At 50.2% G+C, this 23423-nt stretch overlaps 1 protein-coding gene across 1 annotated transcript; it reads right to left on the bottom strand.

The window, feature by feature from the left end:
- Nucleotides 1–750: 750 nt before the first annotated feature.
- On the bottom strand, nt 751–21320 carry LOC102939257 (cartilage oligomeric matrix protein). Its single transcript, XM_027834403.3, has 19 exons — nt 21097–21320; nt 17932–18017; nt 15129–15180; nt 13117–13289; nt 11852–11989; nt 11671–11748; nt 11367–11525; nt 10642–10746; nt 10256–10363; nt 9524–9683; nt 7227–7345; nt 6717–6769; nt 6134–6327; nt 4212–4390; nt 3644–3692; nt 2957–3153; nt 2525–2697; nt 2143–2282; nt 751–1365 (listed from the first exon to the last, which is right to left on the bottom strand). Exons 1-19 carry the CDS (start codon nt 21173–21175, stop codon nt 1307–1309), a joined length of 2301 nt encoding a protein of 766 aa, XP_027690204.2. The 5' UTR covers nt 21176–21320; the 3' UTR covers nt 751–1306.
- Nucleotides 21321–23423: the final 2103 nt, after the last annotated feature.

Raw genomic sequence — 23423 nt, 5'->3', positions numbered from 1 at the left:
GCTTGCTTACCTACCTCTGAAAACAGCTACACCTCCCACATGTGGTGGAGAGGAAGAATGTGGTAAGTAAAGTCTAAGATGTTAAGAAGAGCCTAGGGGAAGAAGTCTCTTAAATGATAAAGCTCTGGGTGGGAGGGGCCCTGTGCTGATATTTTGACAGTTTTATAGTGCTTGGCGCCTGGAGTTGTTCCTCTTTAGGCTCACCTCAACTGAACTCTCCAATACAATTAAGCATGACTTTCACCTGTGGAGAGCAGAAGCCACCCCTTTATCATCTGGGAGCTGTTCAGCTGCTGTAAACGTATCGTACCAGACAGGAACAGCTTGAGTTATTTTTACAAACCCAGGACTGGGCAGGGGCACCATCACCATGTGGCCAGCTGCAGCAGGGAACCAGCCAGAGACTCCAGCCTGTAGGAGCAGCCAAAGCAGGGACTTCTGGACAGTGAGAACTTCCTGCAGTCTCTTTACTTCAGTTTCGACCCCCTCGGGCTCCTCTCACCCTCTTCTCACCTGTAGGATCCGTTTAGCTTCTTCCCTCCTACCTAAACCCAGAAGAAAAATCTGTCCTGTGAATTGAGATTTGGGGTAGGGTATGTCTTACTCTGGAGTGCACAGCACATTCTTGGGGAGTCCCTAGATGCTACGTAACAAAGTAAATCTGACTGCTTCTCCCACCTGCTTCTCCCACCTGCTGCAGCCAGTCCGTAAAGGAGATTTAAACATGTCAATGATCATGAAAAAGTACTTGTCTATTAGAATGTTGTTTATTATACAAATTATTCCAGAACTAAGGTGCCCTCTTAAAGTGCCTTTCGTGTTCTACGAGTAACTCAAACATCCTGCCCATCTCTAATGTATGTGTGCTTTTCAAACTGACATTTCCTGGCCTGCACTGGTAATGGGACTTGATCTAACAGGAGGCGATGTAAAAATCTTTTAAGGCTTCAGAGCCACTAAGCAGGGGACAGTTACTCAAACAGGTCCAGCCACAGCAGGGAGCGTCTCAGCACATCTGTCTCCAGGCTGTGTGGAAGTCTTGTGTTAACCACGCAGTCCTCATTTTTGGCTTCCATTCACACTTCATTTATGAATCTCCTTTCAGCACCTAAAATCTCTGCAATTCCAATAGACTTTCATAGCAGTTAAAGAGATTTGCTGTTGTAGAGAAGATGCCAGATAGTCAGTGACACCTGCTGCTGTAGAGAGTGCAGTGGTACATTACATAGTTCTTTAGACAGTATATCAGAGCTGCAGTAGTGGATAGCTGAGTACTTTTTTAAAGCAAATTTTGATGGACAAACACTTAAGCTGTGGGCTGGTCCAGCTGAGTTCGGAATGTTTCATAATCTTCAGGAATGGTATCTGGAGGGGATGAAATTGAAGTTGGTGTAGATTAGCATCAAGATTGCAAATGAGAAGCAGAGTAAACCAGTAACATGAAATAAACACACCCACAACCCTGTTGTGTGCAAACGGGAATCCAACGAGACCTAAGTGGTGAGACAGGAAAGAGGAGCCAGGAACCTCAAGAAAAGCCAAGCATGATTCAAAGGGATCAACATTTAGGAGTAATAGTCTTTTGTCTGAAACCCCAAATTCACATCTTGACCAAGTGTCGGGTATTGCCCGTCTCAGAAGCAGTGACTGCATTCCATCTCCCTGAGGCCCCTGCAGTTTAATGGGCATTGAACTCTTGACTTCCTGTCTTGAACAGTGCTGCTAGAGAAGAATTGCTGACCGATTTCGGTCCGGAGCTGGATGCATTTTAGTAACGGACAAGACAACCCCTCTCTAATCAACCCATTTCATTCACATGGGATCCCATAAATGCTGCACCAGCTCAGTTACACAAGTCACGAGAGATGAATCTCTGTCCATCACTGACGTGCAGCTGTCCCTTGGGGGGGACAAGGAGTGGGGCCACACATTGCATGGGGGAATGTCAGGCGGGTAAATTCCACCTTCCCACCCCACGGGCCTCTGTACTTAGGTACCTTTTAGGAAAAAATGCCAAGTTGTGGTGCTTAATCTCTGAGCAGGTAGCACGGCTGTTGTGTTCCTGGGACAGCTGGCAGCAACGCTCCTGCTTACGGGAGCAAGCGGCTAGTCCCCAAAGTGTCAGCACAGGGAACAACTCACCATTGCAGCGGTAACGCAGGTTGGACCAGATAATGTTCTCCTGGGAGAAGCAGAATACCCCCAGACGACCCCCTCGCATGGTTGTATCAAGGATGACTCCGCTGTCTGCTACCATTTCAGGGCCTTCATAGAAGCGAGCTCTGGAAGGGGATGATGTATTTTAAGAGGCCTAGCCCTATTGAAAGGGGTTTCCCTTTCCAGAGGAGGGAGTATTCCCCCTTCATCTCCTGGACACGCTGAGTAAGGAGAGGGGCATGGTATTTGACTTTAAACAGGAGTTGAGTTTAGCAGTGGCTTCCCCCTTTCTTAAGTGGTGCTTAGTGCAGTTTTTAGGTTGACCCCCTCTCCTTGCACAAGGAACAGAGCAAGCCCCACTCCTTACCTGATGTATCCAACTTGAGGCCGGTGCTGTAGGAACCAACGATACGAGGTCTTGTCCTTCCAGCCGGAATTCCTGGGGTCTTTCCATAGCAGTTTGACCTGGTCTGTAGTGTCTCCAGTGTGCCAAAGGGAATTACGGAGATATTCTCCTGGCCCTGTTTTAGATTTCACTGCCTGAGGGAGGAGAAAGGGCTGTGGTCATGTAGTAAGAACACTCGAGGAAGCTAGTGCTACGTTCATCACATGTACATACCTTCTGCTCATAAAGAGCAGCTCTGGCCAGAGTGATAGCAAAGCTAGGAAGTCCTCCCTTTCCCCCACATAAGGTGCTTGATCTTATGTTGCTGCCCCCCTCACACACCCATGGTAAGACACGGGGAGGACAGGAGCAGGGCTCTCTGAAGCCCCCTTGGTGTTTCTCTTCTGGTCTTACCTTCAGCTGAATTCCGGGCTCTGCTACTGCACGGAAGGGGTTTGCCTGCCAGTACGTCTGCTCCATCTGCTTCCACATCACCACGTAGAAACTGGAGCTGTCCTGGTAGCCGAAGATAAAGCCTGCGTAATCGTCGTCTGTGGCAGTGTTCACGTGGAAGGTGCCCTCGAAATCCACCCCGTTGAATGCAGTGTAACCTCAACCGGTAGGAAGGGGGGAGAAATAATCACCGCCCATGAGCCAAGAAACAAAACAGCCCAGTCCCCCCTAGAACCTCAACCATCCTGTTGAGATCCAGGCCTTCCCTTCATGGGCTTAATCCAGAGACCCATGTAAACATGGTCTCTCCTTCTACTCTCCTAGCATTAGGTCCTAATAGCAGATCAAAACCAGACCCATGTCTTGTTGAACCGAGCCTCCTGCCCAAGTGTCTAGATTGGATAACATGGAAGTTGGACAGAAACTTCCACTGTTCTGGGTGTTGCTAAGAAAAATCCCTTACTGTATTGCACCCAGATAGCTTATTACAGAGCCAGAATGTTCAAGACAAGAATTTCTTTCCTCCAAAGGAGGGAATTTGGCTGACTCACTAAAACAATCTCCAAAATGCTCTTTGAAAATTGTGCTGGAAAGAGGAATTACACCTATTAATAATGCCCTGCTAGGCCAGTGAGCTGATTGTCTTACCCACTGCCAGGCCAGGATCGCTGTTCATGGTCTGGACAATTTCCATGCCCTGTGAAATGCAAGTGTTAACTCATTACCATCTGGGGTTGAAAACTTTATCATTGTCACGTGGACTTGGGGCAAAGAGGGGCAAATGTGCTTCCCTCTCCAAGGAGGAGATAGCAAAATCCCACTCAACAAGAGTTCATTCCAGTCATCTGTGAAAATCTGGTGCCGATTTAAAACGTGCTTTTACCTCCCACCCCAAAGGGTTGGGAAGTAAGGGAGAGATTTGGCTATTCACTGCAGAGAATCTCGGGCAGGCTGGTACCACCCGTCCAGCCATGTCTCTGTAACCTGAGCCATCTCTCCGGTTCTTCTGGCTCTCCCTAGTGACAACACAACTGGGCAAAGGGCAGGGCCCAGGCTCAAGCTTTGCAGGTCATTCTCCTCCCACTCCCACAACCAGCTAATGGAAGAACGTTGGGGTTTGCGGCGCTAAGTCAGTGGATTCTGCTAAGCCATGTAGCTGCATCATCGCTCACTAATTCCTAGTGCCCCTCGCACTAGGTCCGAAGCCATCTCCTACCTGATTGAGGACAATCCAGTTAGGGTCAATCTGTGCGTCGCCCTCAGGGTCCAACACGACTGTCTGGAAAGCCCTGAAATCTGTCAGAGTCACCTCTGCATTCTCTGGGCACACGTCGATTCTGTCAATCACCTGGTCCTTGTCAAAGTCATCTTCACAGAGATCCCCCACACCATCACCTGCGGAGGGGGGGTGACGAAGTACACTAAGCCTCCCCTTCTCCGGTAGCACCATCTCCTCCCACCCACTTGGCTCTCGGCACTATCGGTTTTAGGGTGGTTGTATCTATGCTATGATAACTACGCCTATAGATTTACCCAGTGAAAGGTCATTAAATGTCACAGTAACCCAGAACAACAAATGTTGAGGGGAGAAGGCGCAAGAGCGAGACAGACTGAATTAGTCCCTACAAAAAGACCTCCTGATACAACTCGAGCACAGTCTTAAAATCATTCCTGGTAAACAAGAACAGTGTGAGATTAAAAAAAAACCCAATGAATCAAAATTGATGGGTCAGAAATTGGTCCTTATTGGTGGACAAAATCCTGCGGGGCTCGGCTGTTCCAGCCATCGCTCCCTGGTGGGGGTCCTTAAAGACTTGGGCAGGGGGAATACAGATGAACAGGAGGCTACAGCTACACAGACTAAAAGAAGAGGAAGGAACAAGCTTCACTCGTGGCTGCCGCCCCCACTGTCTCTGGGGACCCTGGACCACCTTCATCCTAATTCTGAGCGACGTTTTGACCTGACTAGACCAGAGAGGGACCCAGATGACAGCATCACCACCACCACGACCCCCCCTCGTTCTGGCTGACTCCTGAACACCAGCTGGGATGTGACACTGTCTCCTTCCCTACCTTCATTTCTTCTCCTTTCTTCTGTCTGGTAAGAGTCTAGCTTAGCTGGCCAATACTGCAACACTGCTATAAGCCTGTGACCAGAGGGCAACTAAAAGCCCTTCCCTAAACAGCCCAATGCTGGTACAAGTTTGCCAGGTCTCAGAGCAGTTGATCAGACCATGGGCTGGGCCTGTGTTTTTCCAGCACTGAGGCTGCAAGTGAAAGTCAATGCCAGAGCCAGAAGTTGTGTTTTCTCTTTGCTGCTCTTTTCTCTCCTTTGGGTGCCTTCATCTTGTTTTGTCTTTTAGGAAACAGGATCAGACTTAACAGCAGCTCCAGCCCAACTCAACTAACTTCCTCTTTTTCCCTAAAAGGACATTATTACCATCTTTTAGTACGATCTAAGAAACTGAGAGACAAGGAGGGTGGTCCTTCAAAAAACTCTCGCCAGGGAAAGGGAACAAGGGATGTTGTTAACACAAAAACCTTATTTAATACTTTACATTTCAAATGCTTTAACCTGTCCCACTTCTCTTTCTGTGTCTTTTATTAAAGATTAACAGGATTTGTAATAGTGTTTGTGCCATGGTGCTAAGCAGCCGGAGGTCTCTCTAGCAAACCCCAGACCTGTTTAGCCTGGTTGAGTGACTAGATTCTGGTAACGCCTTTGGCCCATGTATTCCATCTGAATGAATACAACCACCATCCCAGGTAGGTGCCCTGCTGGGGCCGAGTTTCCATGTACAGCTGGCATTCTCTTGAGACGGTTTTGTAGGAACCCTCACCTGGGGCTGGTTCGCCCTCCCAGTCACAATGCTGATAATGCTGTGGGGGATGGGGAAGGAATTCACACCTTTTAACCCCTTTGAAATGTTCTAAACTGTGAGTGCTTCTTGGACAGTCAGGAGCACCCTGGCTCCCATCCATGGACCCCACTGACGGGTACTGGGCACCTGGGTGATACCTGGGTCAGTCACTACACCCAAGAAAAGGAAGTCAGGTCTCCTAAACGTTCTTTAAACTGGCTCCCATGTGACTGAAAGCAAGAAGGGGCAGGGCTAGTGTGACACGTGTTCCCCTTACGGTCTGAATCGTCTTGGCCAGGGTTGGGGACTAGCCGGCAGTTGTCAGGGCCAGGAGGTCTTAGATCCGGAATCCCATCATTGTCATCGTCGTCATCACATTCATCTCCAATCCCGTCGTGGTCCGTGTCCAGCTGGGAGCTATTGGGCACTGAGGGGCAGTTATCCTGGGAGTCCTGGTGGCCGTCCCCGTCTCTGGCAGAGAGAACATCAGACAAGCCGATATTGGAACATCGGGCAAGACCAGAGGATACTGGAGGGCGCAACAGGGGAACATGAACTCTGCCCCAAATGCAACAGCAAGACGCCTGCAACACGTGTGTGTGTTTTACAATAACACAAACGCACCCACCTATCAGGTGAGTTTGGATCCTGCCTGACAGCAGGAAAGTGGCAGCTGGTGGTTTCACCAGCCGAAAAAATCTAACCTGTGACTTAAGCCATGATTTTTAAATTCACTCAAGCTGGACATGTCTTCAATAGACCAATAGTTGCCTCAGGGCCAGCTGTTACTTGTTCCCCAAACACTCCTGCCTCCTGGATTCTGTGTGGCATAAGCAAGCCTAGGTGCAGCTGGTTCTCACCGGTCCTGGTTGGTGTCACACAGGTCCCCCACAAGGTCATGGTCAGCATCTTTCTAGTAAAACAAAACATTAACAGTCAGCTTAAACTTGCCCTAGGTGGACTGAAGATTTAGATCCCAAGGAAGAACTGAGACTGCTTGGGCCTATAAGAACCTGCCCCCTCAATTGATACTTAGAGCTGATGAGGTGAAGAGAGCCCCATGGAGGAAGCAGTTTCTCCTGTGGTGCTCCGTGTGAACGGGAACGTGTCTCCCCCCAACAGTCATGGAGAGTAGTATCCTAGGATACAAAGCTGCTGCTCACTCAGGCCCATTGCATGCTGGGAGCTGTGGTCTCTACAGGCTGCACTTCTGTAGAGATTGTCACTTGCAAATAGCAGCTCTCAATCTTGTCAACTTACCAGCAAGGCAGCCCAGGGCTGGGCAGTGTGGGTGGCATCCATGCTGCCACGCCCGGTGGAAAGAAGAGAAGGAGGTGGTGAGAGCTCAAGCCGGAGTGGCGTTTACTTGCCTGGTCTGGGTTACTGATGGTGGGGCAGCTGTCACACACGTCCCCCACTCCGTCCCCATCGCTGTCTTTCTGATCAGGGTTGGGGGTTTTTTTACAGTTGTCCACCACGTTTTTGATCTCTGTAAGCCACAAACACAGGGCCCTTTAAACCAGCATTGCCATGAGAGCATACGCAGCAAGCTTGGCTATGTTAGAGAGGGCAGGAAGCTGGGACTGCCCCACTTGTTCATGTAGCCATTTCTTGTTCTTCATGCACCCTGTGTGTGTATTTCACGTATTTATGTTCACTGGCGTTTCAGTGCCTCAAAGGCTCTTCTCTGGGGCTGACTCATCCCCGGCGACTGAAATCAGAAGACCAGAGGCCACGTGATTTTGAGCCCTTTAATGGTTCAGAAGCACATGCCTGTAAACATAAATTAGTTTGGTCCGCATGGTATAACCTTACTAACTACAGAGGCAAAAAGATAACAAGATTTGGGTAGGGTAAACACAGCCTGATGGGAGCCAGAGGCCAAAGGAGAACCTTGACTGGTTGAGCTTTTTGCACTAGAGGTGTGAAATGTACTAGACTTGAGTTTTGGCCAGCAATACCACAAGTTGCCTACAGAGGGCAGCTATGTCTGTCAAAGGCCAAAGCAGTGCCCACAGCTGGTTGCTGCATTCACCAAACTGGGCTTTGCCTACGCTAGATTTTGCCCCATGCAGCTCTACGGGTGGGAAACTCATTTTCCAAGCAGTGAACACTAATCCAGAAGTTACAGCAGCCCATCCATGACACAGGATTCTCCTTAGTGCCCATATCCCCTCTGTGACCTAGGTGAGAGCTAAACCTTTCCTGTGTCCTCCAGATATCCAGCTGGTATTTGAGGGGTGAGGAAGGAAGAGTGTTTAGTGTGAGGGAAAACTATGTATAAGAACTATTAGAAAATCCCCAGGGACTGGTAGTTCCCAGACTGTGGCTCAGGGTGCTGGAGACAGGGTGTTAGCTCTCCTTGTTAACAGCTGCTTCTACCAGTGTCCAGGCTTCCCATTACAAAGAAGAGCCTGTAGGCCATTAAAAGCACCTGGAATGGAGGCAGCCAGCTTCACTTCCTCTTCAACAACAGAACAGGAGCCACACTGGGCTGCAGGTCTAGAGGATCAGCTGGCTGAGTGGCCTGTCGTCACACTGCATAAAGATCTGTAATTGCCACAGGGATGTTATGGAATCGTGAATGGGAGGGAAAGTTTCCACGAGACAGTTCATGGTGATGGAGAAGTTGGCAAACCCCTGACAGGGAGAGAATCCCCTGTACATTCATTATCTCACCCATGTTATCATTCCTGGACACCTCTGTACCATGCAGGCCTGAGAGAGGAACTGTTCTCAGACCTGCATTCCTCACAGAGAGTGACAGAGCTGCAAAAAGTCAGCATCTTATCTGTCCAGGAGTAACCGGCTGCAGAGGGTTTAGACCAAAGTTGTCAGTGTTTTCCCAAACTGCTCTAAAGCAGATTTTATGTATTAGCCTTGGCTTATTTACTATGCATTGGCTGTTAGACTTGGAAAACTCCGACAGCATCTTCCAGAGGTCTGAGACAGGACAGACAATATAATCAGCAACCTCCCTGACGTCACTTCTTATCACAATGCCATGAGCTCCTCCACCAGTGAATCGCGCCAGTGAGATTCCTTAGTTGTAGCGACTCTGCAGAATAGTCTGTAAAGGGCTTTCGTCTCTCCCAGGCCTGAGGCAGCTGTGGTTTCTGGCTCTAGGAAGCTGGGCTGGGGGTAAATGCACAGTATCTGGTGATGTCGTATAGACAAGCAAACCTCTTCCAGGACCCGGCCCTGACACTGGCTGCTTTAACTCCCTCAGTGTTCCCTCATCAGCCTGGTAGTGGAGTACTCAGCAGGCCTTCATCCATGGAGCGGCCTAAGCGGGGGGCCGCTCAGTTTGCCCAGCGGCTTCATTTCTACCTGGAAGCTGCAGCAGCTCTGATTTGGGGAGTCGGGTTCTAGGGCCAGAGTGAAGATCGCGTGTGTTGTGGCCTCTCGTGAACTGTGAAGGCTCTTGGCGGGAGCGCATCGCTGCCCAAGGACACAGTGGTTATAAGTGCTTTAGCCAATCAGAAATCAGTGCTTTTCCTGCAGCGCTTTAGGCCACCTGTCTCCAGTATCTGGTTTCTCCTCAACGTGACTCAGGCTGTGGCCAAGGCGCCGGGGCCAGCTCGAGGCACCGCCGCCCTCGTTTGGGTGTGGTACTAATACCACTGTCAGCTCTTGGGGGTCTGTGTCCCCACCCCCCAGCTCTTACTGTCTCCATCTATGTCATCGTCACACGCGTCTCCCTTCCCGTCGCTGTCGCTGTCCTGCTGGTCGTTGTTCTTCACGTGCCGGCAGTTGTCACAGGCGTCGCCGAAGCTGTCCTTGTCTGTGTTGCGCTGGTCCGCATTGCGCACGAGGACGCAGTTGTCCTGTGAGGTGAAGGGAAGGGAGCCGCGATGAAGCTGCGCCCAGCAATGGGGAAGGTACAGAAAGGGGTCACAGGGCAGACCTACTCTGAACTATCTGACCCCAGCCTTGGCACCAGCGATGGTGCCCTCGTTCCAGGCAGTGTCTCAAAGCCCAGGAGCGGTGTATGTTCAGCCGGTACCAGCGTTTGCCCAGGACTAATGCTGAAAAGCTGGGACACACCCATCCCTGCCACTTCCTCAGAGAAGCATGATTTCAACAGTCGCAGCCTCTCTCCCTCTTCCTCCACACCCACCCCTTCCTGCCTTGATCGTTTCATGAGAGGAGCAAAGCCTCCTGTCAGCTCTGGACAGAACGTGGCTCCTTCGGGCACATCTGAAGCCCTCACCCCATTGCTTCAGGTACCATAGGGGCTGCCCAAGCTTTGCCTAGCAGAGGTGCACCCTGATTAGAGCCAGCCTCAACTTCAGTGTCCCAGGGTGGAGGCTGCAGCTCCTGCTGGGAGCTGTCATTTCCCTGGGGCCGGTGGGTATGTGCTGGCATGGCTTGGGGCTAAGCATTAGAGAGTCCAAACCTCAGCATTTAATATCCCATCTCCATCAGCGTCGTCATCACACGCGTCGCCGATGCCATCCCTGTCCGCGTCCTCCTGGCCGGAGTTGGGGACGGTCACGCAGTTATCCTGACAGAAGAGCCGCAGTGAAGTACATTGAGCTGCTGGCGTAATGTGCAACCCCCCCCTTCCGCCCCCCACCCCCACCCCCCCGCCGCCTTTTCCAACCGCGAAAGCCTGGGCAAGCCTGCCCTGGGAGTCCGTCACTCCTGAGCCAGTCCCAGGGGCTGCTGCAAGCGACAAGCCTGCGGGGCTTAGGGGACAGTGGTTCCATGGGGTGGGAACGCGGAGCTGGCCTGCATTATGAGCTCTCTGGTGCTGGCCTCTTGCTCTGCTCAGTCTCTTACCTTGCGGCATTTTTGGTCTGTGCAGCGCAGCTTCTCATCCGGGAATCCATCGATGTCTGTGTCCCTCCCGCAGACGTAGCCGTTCCCGGCCCACCCGACAATGCACTGCGAGACAGCAGATGTGGGGAGTGAGGGCGCGGTGAGACCTGCTCTACTGAGCACACGCATCCAGGCTGCAGGGCTGCATACCATGGGCTGCACTCGGTCTCAGAAATCCTGGGGGATTGGACGCCCCATTCCACAGGTGAACTATCCCCTGGAAGAGGCAGCTGTGCTGTGACGTGGTGTTAGTTCAGATCTGAGCTCTCAGCTGGATACTGAGGTACAGAGAGAGGCTCAGCAGCCCTGGGCTCGCCCTGGCACCAGTGTGTTCACTGGACCTTAGCTCCCAGTCTGAACAGGGCTCACCCCCCTTCGGTGCCAGTGTAACACTCAGGGGCTGTGGACGCACAGAGACCTGGAAGCATCAGCTCACTGCACGTAGGCAGCATCTTCTCCAGAAGCAACAGGCTGCTATGTGGAGTGCTAACGGAGAAGTTCCTCTCTCAGCTCAGCTGGGAGAAGGAACAGATGCAGACTTGAACTGGTGCTACGTGCCAGCCAGTAGGGGGTCAGTGATAGACCCAGGAACCCGTGAACACTTAGAAAATCAGAATGGATGTGAAGGGAAAACAGGCACCCCCTGAAGGCCCTGCTCTCTAAGCGAAGGGCGGTTTGGTTCTCACCACACATGAGATGGTCCCATCACGTTCAACAATGCAGTGAGCTTTCTCATGGCACGGACTGAGTTGCCCGTTGGAACAGCGTCTCTCCGTCTGGCTCCGGCACCCAATAATCTGGTCCCCAACAAAGCCAGGCTTACAAGACCCGCACTTGTAGGATCCCTGCCAGAGAAGCAACAAGAAGTAACGTGGGTGCTGGGAAAACTGCTTGAACCCCCATCCGGCCGGTGCGACTGCTCCATCCCAACGGAAAGGAGACGCTACAAGGGGTCTAGGGCACAGGCCCAGGCCAGCTGGTGCTAGTTACCCGTGTGTTGATGCAGATGGAGTTTGGGACGCAAGCCTTGGCGCTGTCTGTCTCACACTCATTGATGTCTGTGCAAACCTGTCCGGGAAGGAGGAAGTGGGAGGGTGAGTCACACTTCAGTAGAAGGCAGCCACCTCACTTAAAGTGGCTTTTGGGGATGGGATGAGGGGGACGGATGTACCTGTTTGTTAGCTCTGGCGAATGCTAGCCCAACCCCTTCGGGTGCTGGCCCAGTGTAGCCCGGGGGACAGGGGTCACAATGGAAGCCAGGGGCAGTGTTAACGCAGTTGACTCTTGGGAAGCAGGGATTCGTGCTGCACTGTAGGCAAGAAGGAGAGTTCCTGCTGAATTGCTAGTTGCGATTGTAAACCAGCCATTCCTACAGTCTGACCCTGGCCCCACGATGCAGGCACGAGTGAATGGGGATATTTGGATTTCTGTGCCGGGGAAAGTGCAGCTCCCCCTCTACTCTGCTCTCCCAAGCTGTCTGGGGCGCAGACAAGGAAAGCAAATCAACTGATAAGATTCCTTCCTGTTAATTTCCAAGGTGCCATCTGTTTCCCAGGCAGGGCACTAACTTACACTTCATGACTACTTCTTGGCAGCGTCTCCGAGTCCAAAGTACCGTATAATTTGTCACGCTCGTTTTGAGGGGTCAGGGTTTATTCACAGCACTGTGATGTAATTGTCCATCTCAGAAGGAGAGCATTAGCATTCAACAGGACCTCCAGCCCCAAAGATTATAAATTGCTTAATCTTTTCCCACCGTTTTAATTTAAGCCTTGTGCATTATCTCTCCAGTGTCATTAAACAAAGAAACCTGTTGCCATCCAACAAACCTCAGCAACTGAATGAAATTCCAGCTGTACAAAGGAAGGAAAACCTGTCTTTAGTAAGTGACCCCCTAAAGAATTAGGGGGGAAAAAATCATTTGCCTTGTAGAAGCTGAGCTTAAACTGCAGAGACGGATTGGAAACCCTGAGACTGGTTTACCGTGTGCAGGTTTCACTGTGTGTGGTGCCCACAGAATCCAGCCCTGTCTGCAGTGCAGTTTGTCCTCTGTTAAGTGCAGAGGGCCAGAAGAGGATCCATTATGATCATCTAGTCTGACGTACACATCACAGGCCAGCGAGCCTCACCTGATCGTTTTTGCATTGGGCCCATGCCTCCTGTTTGAGCCATTGCATCACTTTTAGAAAGAGACACCAGGCCTTTAAAGACTTCTTGGATGGAGCAAGAAGAAGGGAGTTTTAATACATGAGACATGCATTCCACTCCAGTTAAAGTACGGAGGGCATTGGTTTGTTGCATTAGGCAGGGAAGTTTAACTGTGTGACCTCTATTAATGACCGCAAGGCTAATGTGAGAAACTCCTACTCTGCTCTAGAGAGGAGTTAGCCACAGGTTTTTGTAATGTCCAGTGACTCATTACAGATGATCTCTGACCTCATTTATGTCTGTGCAGTGGGTCCCGTTGCCTGTGAAGCCCAGGGGGCAGGGTCCACAGCGGAAGCCAGAGCCAGTCTCTGTGCAGGTAACTCCAGGGAAACAAGGGTTTGACAAACATCTGGGAAATTGTGTTATGGTGATCCTTGGGCCAGTTGCCCCGGTGTTCATGCCTGGAGAATAGAAGACATGTTAGGAACAGAGCTACCACAGCCAGCACCTATCATACATTACACTTACAGCGTGCCTTCTAGGGGAAGGTCTCATAGAGGGTCACAGATAATGAATGATCTCTCACTACCCTGGGAGGGAAAACAGTCATGTTCCTATTTTGCAGATGGGGAAATTGAGGCACAGAGAAGTTACTTGTCTGAGGCCTCTGACTCTGTGAGAAATACAGCCTGGAATCTTGATTCCCCATCTGGTACATTAATGACATCCACATCCTTCTCAATCCTGCTTGCCTAACCATCACACCCATTACCCAGACTCCCCAGGGTAGCAGAGGGTCTAGAACTGACCCCAGAAGGGAGGGCTGGTGGGACTCTAAGATGAGCATCAATTTCAGAAGCTCCAAGGTTGTCCCATGGGAGGACTGTTACCCAGTCTGCCCTGAAGGTGCGAATTAGAGCTGCACTGGTGCTATAAAGGGCTCTCTCTTGAGGCCCTGACAGCTCGAAGGGTAGCCCCAGGAATGCCAAGAAACTCTTTCCCCAACCTCTTTGTAAACCAGAGTAATAAACAGGGAAGACAGATCAAGTGAGAGGAAGAAAGTTCAAGACAGTTTTATGAGCAACTTATTAAAGCAACTGCTGTGGATGAATGTGATTCTGTATGGTGGGTCCCAGAGGCTATGGCTAATCTCTTTTCCTGCAAAAATGTGGAACCAGTTACTGCTCTGTACTTTAGATGTGCTGGCAAATAATGGAGCATCTCCCTGAACTGCGCTCTCCTAAACCCAAATACACTGGAACTAAATCTCAGTCCAGAAAGTCACTTAGTGAGGAGCAGACAGTAACTGATGTGCAAAATGTTGTGATTGTTTCCTTGCTCGGACGGGGAAGAAGTGGCTTGGAAGGCATGGCACAGAGTAACGTTCCATTTCATTCACAGCTCAAGAGTGGCCAACTCTAACTAGCAGACCCGTCGCGGTACATTCCTGGGCGATTAGAACACGCCTGAGGTGGGGTTATTAGGCGACAGGAGGCTGTGTGGACCTGAAAAACTAAATGATTGCCCTGAACGGTGCAGCGTGGCCTAGTGGAGGGCTGTTATGGAACAGAGTTTATCAACAGTTTAGGATACAAAGAGCTGGGGGTTGTATGGACTAATCGGCTATTCCTGAGGCAGCAGGAGATCAAGAGGACTCTGGGCTCACCTCCATGCAGCATTGCACAGGTTTAACTGGAGGCATGATTTCCAAACAGATGCAAAAGGCTGTGTGGACACACTGAATTTAGGCTAAGAGCAGCGGTTCAGCTTATGTTGACTAGGAACACGTCTGAGCCACTCTAAACTACAATTGTCCACACAGCGTTTTACCTAGGGCCTGTGTGTGGCTAGGCAAGGCCTGTCGCTCAGAAGGAAAGAGGCTTATGTAGGTGCGTCGCTCCCAGTCCCTGCTAATTGTTCCGCCTGTGATTGCTAAGGAGGTGACACCCTAGGACAAAGACCTGAGCACGGGGCTGGGATCCAGATGTACCCAAGTTCTAACCCCAGCTCCAACACTGACTTCCTGGGGTCAAGTTGCTTCACTTTACCCAGCTATGCAATAGGGATAATTATCCTCAGCTGCCTCCCAGGAGTGGGTCATGAAGCTTAATTAACGGTTACAGAGTGCTTGGAAGAGGGGCAGTGCCAAGTCTGAGGATTATCCTATGGCACTTCTAGTGAATGTGAACAAACCAACCCCTTGATGGAGCTGTGCTAGGGGATGGTCTGTTGCTTGTTTAGACAAAGGTAGGAGGCAGCAGTGAGCAATTGGGCCTGGGGCATTTAACAGAGCAACTCACCGCAGGCATCACACTCCATGACTGTGTTTTTCAGGAACGTGATCTCCTTAATCTAGAAAGGAAACAAGAGCCACCAGTTAGCCAGAAGGCAGCTTCCACTCCCCTTCAGTTCACGTGCACTGAGGATTTTCAGTGCCAGAAGGGAATCGCACGCCTTTGTTTACAAGGGGCTTAGTCTTGCACCAAACCCTGAGTTGTGGGCCTTGTGCAGACTGAGACCGCTTTATCTCCCTGCCCTCTGCACTGCTCACGCACCCCAAGCCGAGAGGAGGCAGGCCCCCCCTTGCTGCCGAGATGAGCTTATCATGGGCCGGGGCAGAGAATCCAAATGCCAGGGGAGAGACCTATTTAATTTCTCCAGGGGCTTTAATACTCATGCAAGTTGCTGGGCCTCTCCCTCCTAGCACTGAGCTGCCCCAGGCCATTCCCTACAGATGTACCTCCCCCTTGAGCCAGAGGGGCTGCCCGCAGAGTGAAAGGGAAAGCCCGGGCCAGTAAGGAATGAGTTAATGTCACACATGGGCCACTAGACAAGGGCCTCCGGGTTTTAGACAGGTGGGAAATACAGGGAGATCAGACAGCCTGCCCCGCACTGCAGGTGCCACAGATTGTACACAGCAGCTCTGAGACCTAGGCTCAGTCCTTCCCTTCCCCTCCCCTCCAAAAGGCACTTACTCCAGGGAGCCCCCAACTCACTGAGCAACCTGCTGGGTTTTCAGCAGTGTGGGAGGAGGAAAGCCAAGCAGCTGGCGGAAGCCACCAGCCTAGCCAGTTCCTTTAATCCAAAGAGGGGGTGGGGGAAGATCAACAGTGTCATTAGAAAAATCCCTCATTGAGTCCTGCTTCAGCCCATTGATCGTCTGCAGCAGCGGGGGTGGAGACGGGCTGTCCCTCCCGTGAGTAAAGGGCGTTGGCCTGGCACAGGCAACGATGTCGGTCAGTTTCACGGCACATGCAGAACCAAGCGTTTCAGCTCTCTCCATGACCCCAACTCTCCTCAAGCTACAACCAAGCCAGAGAGCCTGGTTATAACCCAGATAAAGCGGATAGCAAGGACAGGAGCAGCCCAAGGCTTTAGTCTGGATCTGGGGACACCAGTTAGGTTCTAGTCAAGACATACCTTTTATCTGGGGCCCCATTGCAACTAGGAAAATGCATTAGCTAAGGTGTTTTTCAGCAAGACTTTGCAGCTGGCATAGACACCTTTAAAAATAGCAGTGGCAGACCCTGACTGCCTAGGAGCATAGTGTACAAAGTGCAGTGACTGGGGAATTGTCTAGATGACTTCATAGGTCTTTTCCAGCTCCCATTTCTATGGTTCCATAACATCGTAAGGAGCAGCCCTGCCTAACTGCGGGAAGGGGAGAAGTCAGACTGAAAAGCGACCTCCCCTGGCCTCTCTCCAGTGCCCCACAGACCTTGTGTTCTCATCACCATAGATCAGGATTGTGCCCACACAGAAGCACCTGTTCATACCTCACCCACAGCTCCTACGTACAAGGGCAGAGTCATTTTACACCAGACTCTTCCTCCATCCAGCGTTATCCTGGGGCTACAGTAATCTTTATAGCATGTGTTTAGAATAATTTAATCTAAGACAGATGTAGCACCAAACCCAAATCCCCACGCCAAAGCATTCCAGCCAGTGAGGGAGTTTGGGTCAGGATCAGAGTGCTGCTCTCCAGCACCACTTCTAATTCATCCAGGTTTGCTTGATGCTGCGGATTTGGGCTGCGTGGCTAACCTGTTGTTGCCCTCAGTACTGAGATGTGAAATGCTGAATTGTGGAAAATAAGGTACTAGAGAAACTTAAAGAAATGAACAGCACATCTGTGTAAGCTTCCACCGTAGCTCTCTAGTGATGTGCGTGAGTCCTTCATTGGAGAGAGTCTTTTTCAGAGTCCAGACACCGTTTGAGAATGAATCCATGGCAAAGGCGGGGGGAGAATAAATAACACACCCTGTGTGGAGAAGCAAGGCTCAGCTTGAAGGGAATGTTGGAAAGCACCGCCCCAGGCTACAGGAGCCATGTCTGACCTGATTCTTAGCAAACACTGGATATTTATGCAACAGCCTGAAATGTGAGAGTAACTCAGTACAACAGATGGTTTTGCAGATTAGAGGCCGGCCAGTTTGCACTGGCACAGGGGCCTGGCTGCCATTCCAATTATCTGGCAGGCAGAGGCTGCTGCCTTCCATGAACAGAGTCGAGAGAGGGAGAATAGAACCTTTCTGCTGAGTTAGAAAAGGAGCTGACCAGACAAACTGCCCCCTCCTTGGTAAAACAGAGCAAGATCTAAAGTCACCCCTGCGAGGATTAAAGCAACAGGAGGAAACCGAGACAGTGAATACCAGGCTTGTTCCCATCCCATGTGACTTCTGTTTCCTGGACCTGCTGGTGTCTGAATGGGCTCCTCTCTCTTCCAGCCTGGCCTCTGCCTGTTGACTTCATAAGCCCACAAAACCAAGGAAAAAATGACTTTCTACTGGCCCTGCCACACGTTACTCCAGTGATACATGTCCAGTCTGTCTGTCTATTCATTTCCAAAAATAATTAGTAATTTGTGTTAGTTTTTGGTAGATGAGGGCCTGAGCAGCAGAGTTTGCATGGAAATTTGAATCCAAATTATCCCAGAATTCAGGGATGCTCAGAGCTAGGTGTGAGGATCACCTGGGGATCCTACCCTTCCATGGGATGAGAATACCATTTTGATCTCCCTGTTCGACAGGTCAGCATGTGAGGCAGCTGCCTCCCTGGTCCCTCTGGCAGTGTGAGAGACAACTGGACCGCTTTCTCACGTACCTGCTGCTTCAGCAAATCTCTGACTTCCTTCAGTGCCAGGTTAGTTTCTCTCATCTCTGTGAGCATCTGGCGCCCGACATCATCTCCTATTGAAAACAGGAGCATCAAGAGTGGAACATGCCAAATAGTCTGCTCATGTATTATGTTTACTGATTCTTAATTGTTATGCCTCTCCAAATACAACTTACTAGCGAGGATCCCCTCCCCAGTCTGTGGCTAGGAGGCTGTTGTTGAGAGTAATAAGGAGTTGCACGCTACAGAAGGAAGATTACATTGGACTTCAACAGCGCTGAGTCAGAGACGAGAGTGCAGGAACTTTATCACAAATCCTTTATCAAGAGGGAGTACCTTGTAACATGATCAACATTAAAACCTAGGAGGAACCTGTCTTCATTTCACCCCAAAGTCACTAACCAGACCCCTCTTCCTCAAGGGTTAACCATCGACTTCTATAATGCACTTACTGGGCACGTTGTGACATGAGCAGGAAATGCAAGATGGGTGACAGACCTCCCCGTCTCTCTCCCCCCACTCAGTTGCTCCAGGGAGGGTGAGGGTGACATTTGGGTAACCTGCCAAGATTCATCACTCACCCAAATGACACTTAGCCCCACTGCTAAACTGCCAGGCCAGCTTATGCGCTGGCTGTGGGGCTAACTGTTCGTGGGGCAGGCTTGGTGCTGGTTGCACACAGGACGGGTACGCTGCTGACCAGGCAGAAGGAAGTTTACAGCCCAAGGCTGTGGAGGATTCCATGAGGCGCAGCACCGAACATCAGCTGGCCCTAAGGCTGCGCCCATGCATAGAAAGAAGAGCTGCTGCACAGGGGGGGCATGGCCCACCCTGGTCCTAAGATACAGGAGGCTCTTCATCCACTGCTTTAAGGGAGCTTTACAGGGCGGTTTCGCCTGCCCACGTGTGGACAGCAGCAGATCCCCCTGGCATAGAATTGCCTTGCTGTGGTTTTTGGGATGTGCAAGGGACATCTGCCCACCTACACAGAGAGAGAGCAAGCAGGCGCACGCGCCTGCAGGAACTGCAGCTCAGGGGAGTTTGAACAGAGGTGTGCAAAACAATTCCTAGGTCACCACTGTCAAAATCAACTACGATGGACCATTCTCTGAATTCTGATTTGGCTCCTCTTTGAAGTATGTGGTGGTCCTGCTCGTGACAATGGAACATTCCAGCTGAATGAACTAACCCCAGAGGCTAGCTCATTTGAATCCCCTGCCATGCTGAGCGAGAGAGTCTCTGTCTAGTTTATAATCCTGGATACTGATTGGCTGGGGCCGGGGGGGGAGGGGGGTGCTCACATGATTTGTAACACAGTACAATTGTCCGTGCATTTGTCTCTGTGAGGTGACATCCCTTGCACACGCTACGCAGGATTTCGCCTGAAGACCATTTGGAAATTGCAGCTAATATAGAACATGACAACCTGCATTGGCTCCCAGTCAGTTCTGCAACGAAATTCAAGGCATTTGTTTTAACCTTTGAAGTCTTGAGTGGTTTGGGCCTTGTCTGCCATAGAGGCTGCCTCTATCCTCATACAGTCCCATAGCAGCTGTAAGCTCCAGGGTCACTTAAGCAAATAAAATGTCCTGCCACTAGCCCCTGGGTTTTCAGGGAGGGGTCTTTGGCTCAGGGTTTCAGTTCCTCACAACTTGGTCTCTAGGTCCAGCTCTGCAAAAGGTATTTAAGCTTCTAATGTCCATTGAAATCAATGGTGCTTAAAAAACGCTCTGGTTCTGGGCGCTAGAACCTAAATGTGGGTAGTCTTTGAGGCATGCAGCAAAGCTCATCTATTCTCCAGTGGGGAACAGCGCACTTAAAAATATCTCCGTAAAAGCCACAACAGATGGATCAGCTGTGCTGCTGTCCTCCTGACCCCAAAAGGGAGACCACCCCTCTTTCTTTTCTCTTCTCTCCCTAAGGCATTTCTAACCAACCTGATCCCACAGTCCCTCGCACAGGGAGCAGTAAGGATACTTCCTATCCACACACAGCACTGAATAATTCGTCAGATGCATTATGGGAGAAGGGACTGTCATCCTCCTCTGAAGTCTGAGGTATCTGCCAACACCACTGGCGGGATATCAGACTTGAAGGCCCATGTAGTTGACCCCATATGGCACGTTGTACGTTCTGTGATGAATAAACTTGAATGGCTGGAGGGTTGGCTCTGATAAGCATCTCAAAGTTCGGGTGAATATTTGTAACCTCTCCAGCACAACTATGTCTAGGAAACGAACCGACAAACACCACAAGAGTGTCTAAGTCAAATACCAAATGAAACCTGCTTTTCTCAGTTTATTGAGGGTAGGGAGTGGAGGGTGGTCAGATGTTTTCTGACTTCACAAAAATATTTTGTGAGAGTTCTGGCTGAAGGTTCCATTTTATCTGAACAGGTTTGTCTGACCCTAGTAGCACGATACTATTTTAAAATGAATGTAAAAGATTGCATATTAAAAGAACTAAAGACACACACACAAAGAACGAAGTGCCCAAATGGGATCCCGCAGGGACTCTGAGCACTTGCAGACATACCCTTTATTTTGGAGTCCATGTTCCTGAGCTCCCTCACACTCTTTACAAACACATTTTGCCCTTTAGAACTTGCTCTTTTAGTTCTCTCTTTGCTTGACATGGGAACCACAGATTCCTCATGAGTTGAGCAACAATCCCAAACATACTGCTCAAGAAACGAAGCATTGCCATGAATTCCACAAGGGGCTGAATTCCTAGCCTAGACAATAGGGTTTCCCTGAGTTGTGTGTATGCAGAGCATACAGAAATCCCAGGTAGCTGCCACAGAACATCCTGCATCAAACAGGTCTTTAATCTCATCATTTGCAAAACAAAGATGACTTGCCAGGGGCACGTTATCCTATTTGCAAAATAACAAAAATTTGGTCAGTTCCAGCTGCCAAAGGGGAAGAGATTTAATTTGTTAAAACATCGTTAAACAGAGGGGAAAAAATACAGCCTAGGACTGGAACATTTAAACCTATTGGCGCAAGGTTTTATACGAAGCTACAATTGATAAAAATCGAATTCAGGTATCACCAGCCATACTTGACGAGTCATCTGCTTTCTCACTGCTCTGCTGCACGCTGTGTTTGCAGAGAAGGTCCATGCACATAGAGGTAATTAAAACCCACTTACCTCCTACGCTTGTCGTCTGACTTGATGCAAAAGGACAACAGAGGCTTAGGAGAAAAATGAAGGCTAGAGTCGAAATCATTCTTGAATCCCAGAGAGGTGAGGATGTGTGGGCTTCTCTTGCAAGGAATTTGTTAATGTGCAGGTTTGCCTCTGCTCCCCATTAGTGTCTGTGGTTTGCTATTTATGAAGTTGCATTCCTTCCTTTGAAGTTCTTAGTCTCTGATGCTGGACTAGGGGTGGACGTCATTTCTGGCTCCCGGTCCACAGAGAAGGGTTACAAAAGTAAACAATATGAAAAAGTCATCAGGAGAGCAGCTCACGGTGTTTTTTTTAAAACCATCTTGCACCACAAAAAGGTCAGAACATTCCAGAATTAAATGGATTCCCTTTTGGACCAATGACTCTTTTTGGATGGGGCAGACTGGGGAGGGTGGAATCTATAGCCCTGGCTCGAATGGCATTTTCTTTCTAGCGTCGCTCACAAGAACACATCAGCTTACAGTGAACGTGGGCTTACCTCGAGCTTTATCCAAAGTCCTTTGGACTTCCTAAAGACGGTTCTACCACTTGGGCTCAGCTGCTGTTATTATTATTGCATCCTCTTCCAGCCATTAGAGGACAAAACCATCACATACGTCTCCCATTCAGTGGCTTTCCATGGGGCGCAGGCTCAGCACAGACTATTACAGTAGCCAGAGGCTGAGCTGCAACAGAATATTTGAGGGGCTGCAGTGACCAAAGGTCTGAACCTTCTGTCAGAAGGTGAAGTGTCCATGTCACGCAAACCACCAACACAAGCGGTGCTAGCTGGCCTCCTTGTTAGCTAGCTTACAGAAGAGGCCAGAACTTAAACAGGCCATGGAGACTTGCGCTTTTGCCCTCGCCCAAGAGGGGCTCCTCTGGGGAATGAAGCATATTGGCAGGGTGGTGGGAGGGCGAGCTCTTTCTGTTGCTCCCTTTGCTGGTCCGGCTGTGTGGATAATTGATTCTCAATCAGCACCTAATTCACCACACAGCAAACACAGGAGGACTCAAAAATCCACTTACAAGGCAGCTTTGAGATGACCCTGCCCATATGGGGATTAGGGCAGGAGCCTCTCGGCGTCATCAGAATAAGAGGAAGTTATGGGTACAACTGCGGCCCACACAGGAAGATTATCAGGCGTGACGACAGCCGGCCAGCGCTGCTCCTTACTCTGTGCACTCTCACAGTCGGATTGTGAACTCTGACTTGCTGCAGCTGTGCTCTGGTGGCTTCTACGCGGGCGGAGCAGCAGGACTTGCAGCAGGACCTCTGGATGCTCATCTGAAACTTTTGGTAAGGTCTGAAGACAGAACGACCATGTAGCCTGTGTGCTACAGCGTGGGAGATGAGGCGATATGGAGGGACCCCAATGGCAAAGGTGCAGGGGAGCGTTCAGCAAAGGTGGCGGTCCAGCAGCTGTTAATTTTATGTTCCATGAATGGTGGAACAGGAGGTTTTTACTTTGTTGAGCCAGCCCACAGTTGTATTCAAAATATAGTAATTTGCAGCTGTTAAGCAGCCTTTATATGACTCTTAACTTGTCTGAAACACACCAGAGTCATCTTTAGCCAACTGGGGCTGGCTACAGTTGGGTCAGGAACCCCTAGGAATGCTAACGATGCCAGTTTTATTTGCTGTAAATAAAAGTTCAGCTTGAATTGAAAATAACTGTCACTTCCCACCCATACTGGAATTTTCATCATTCTTTCCAGCACCTTCATGGCAAACCAAAGCAAAACCATTGTGACTGACAGATCTTCACTAACAACCCCCACCGCCTCTCTCGGGGGCCGCTCGCTGGGGAAGCCAGCCCTACCTTTTTTTTTTTTTTTTTTTTTTTAAGCCAAAAAATTTCAGTGAACTAAATTCTGTCAAAGATGCTGGACTGAGAGCCCTAAAGACCAAGTCCTCTGTCCCAAGAACACCTATCGCTTGGGCAGAAGCCATGCAGGCTTTCCACACATTATCCCCCCAGCTAACATCCCTCCATCCTGCTTTGGAAAGACCCCTTGCTAAGGAGCAAGAGGGTTGTTCAGTGTCTGTGGCCCATTCAGCCTATGGCCTTTCTGCTAGATGGCCAAAAAGGGACCCTTTAGCGCCACTTCTGGTGGTGGCAGAATTTGATGGGAAGCACGTTACTTCGACGGAAGCCCGAAGGCTCATTATGCCAGGACCAGCGCCGACTCTCCAAAATAGCTGTTTGGTTCAAGGAAGAAAAGCGTAAAACGGGAGAGACGTAACCCACATGGAATGAGGAGCACGCACAAGGGTCCCTTGTGAGCAAATCCCAGCAGGAATTCAC

The sequence above is a fragment of the Chelonia mydas genome, chromosome 25, assembly GCF_015237465.2.
Source record: "Chelonia mydas isolate rCheMyd1 chromosome 25, rCheMyd1.pri.v2, whole genome shotgun sequence".
Taxonomy (NCBI): Eukaryota; Metazoa; Chordata; order Testudines; family Cheloniidae; genus Chelonia; species Chelonia mydas.
Note: the sequence above shows the minus strand (reverse complement) of the source record. Positions and strands in the feature narration are given on the sequence as shown.

Coding starts and splice junctions, on each gene's coding strand:
- LOC102939257 (XM_027834403.3), bottom strand. CDS start 21,175: ATGATTTCGACTCTAGCCTTCATTTTTCTCCTAAGCCTCTGTTGTCCT. Junction 3,154..3,643: donor CGATCCTGGCCTGGCAGTGG/GTAAGACAATCA, acceptor CTACCGGTTGAG/GTTACACTGCATTCAACGGG. Junction 1,366..2,142: donor CCTGCGTTACCGCTGCAATG/GTGAGTTGTTCC, acceptor CATCCCCTCCAG/ATACCATTCCTGAAGATTAT.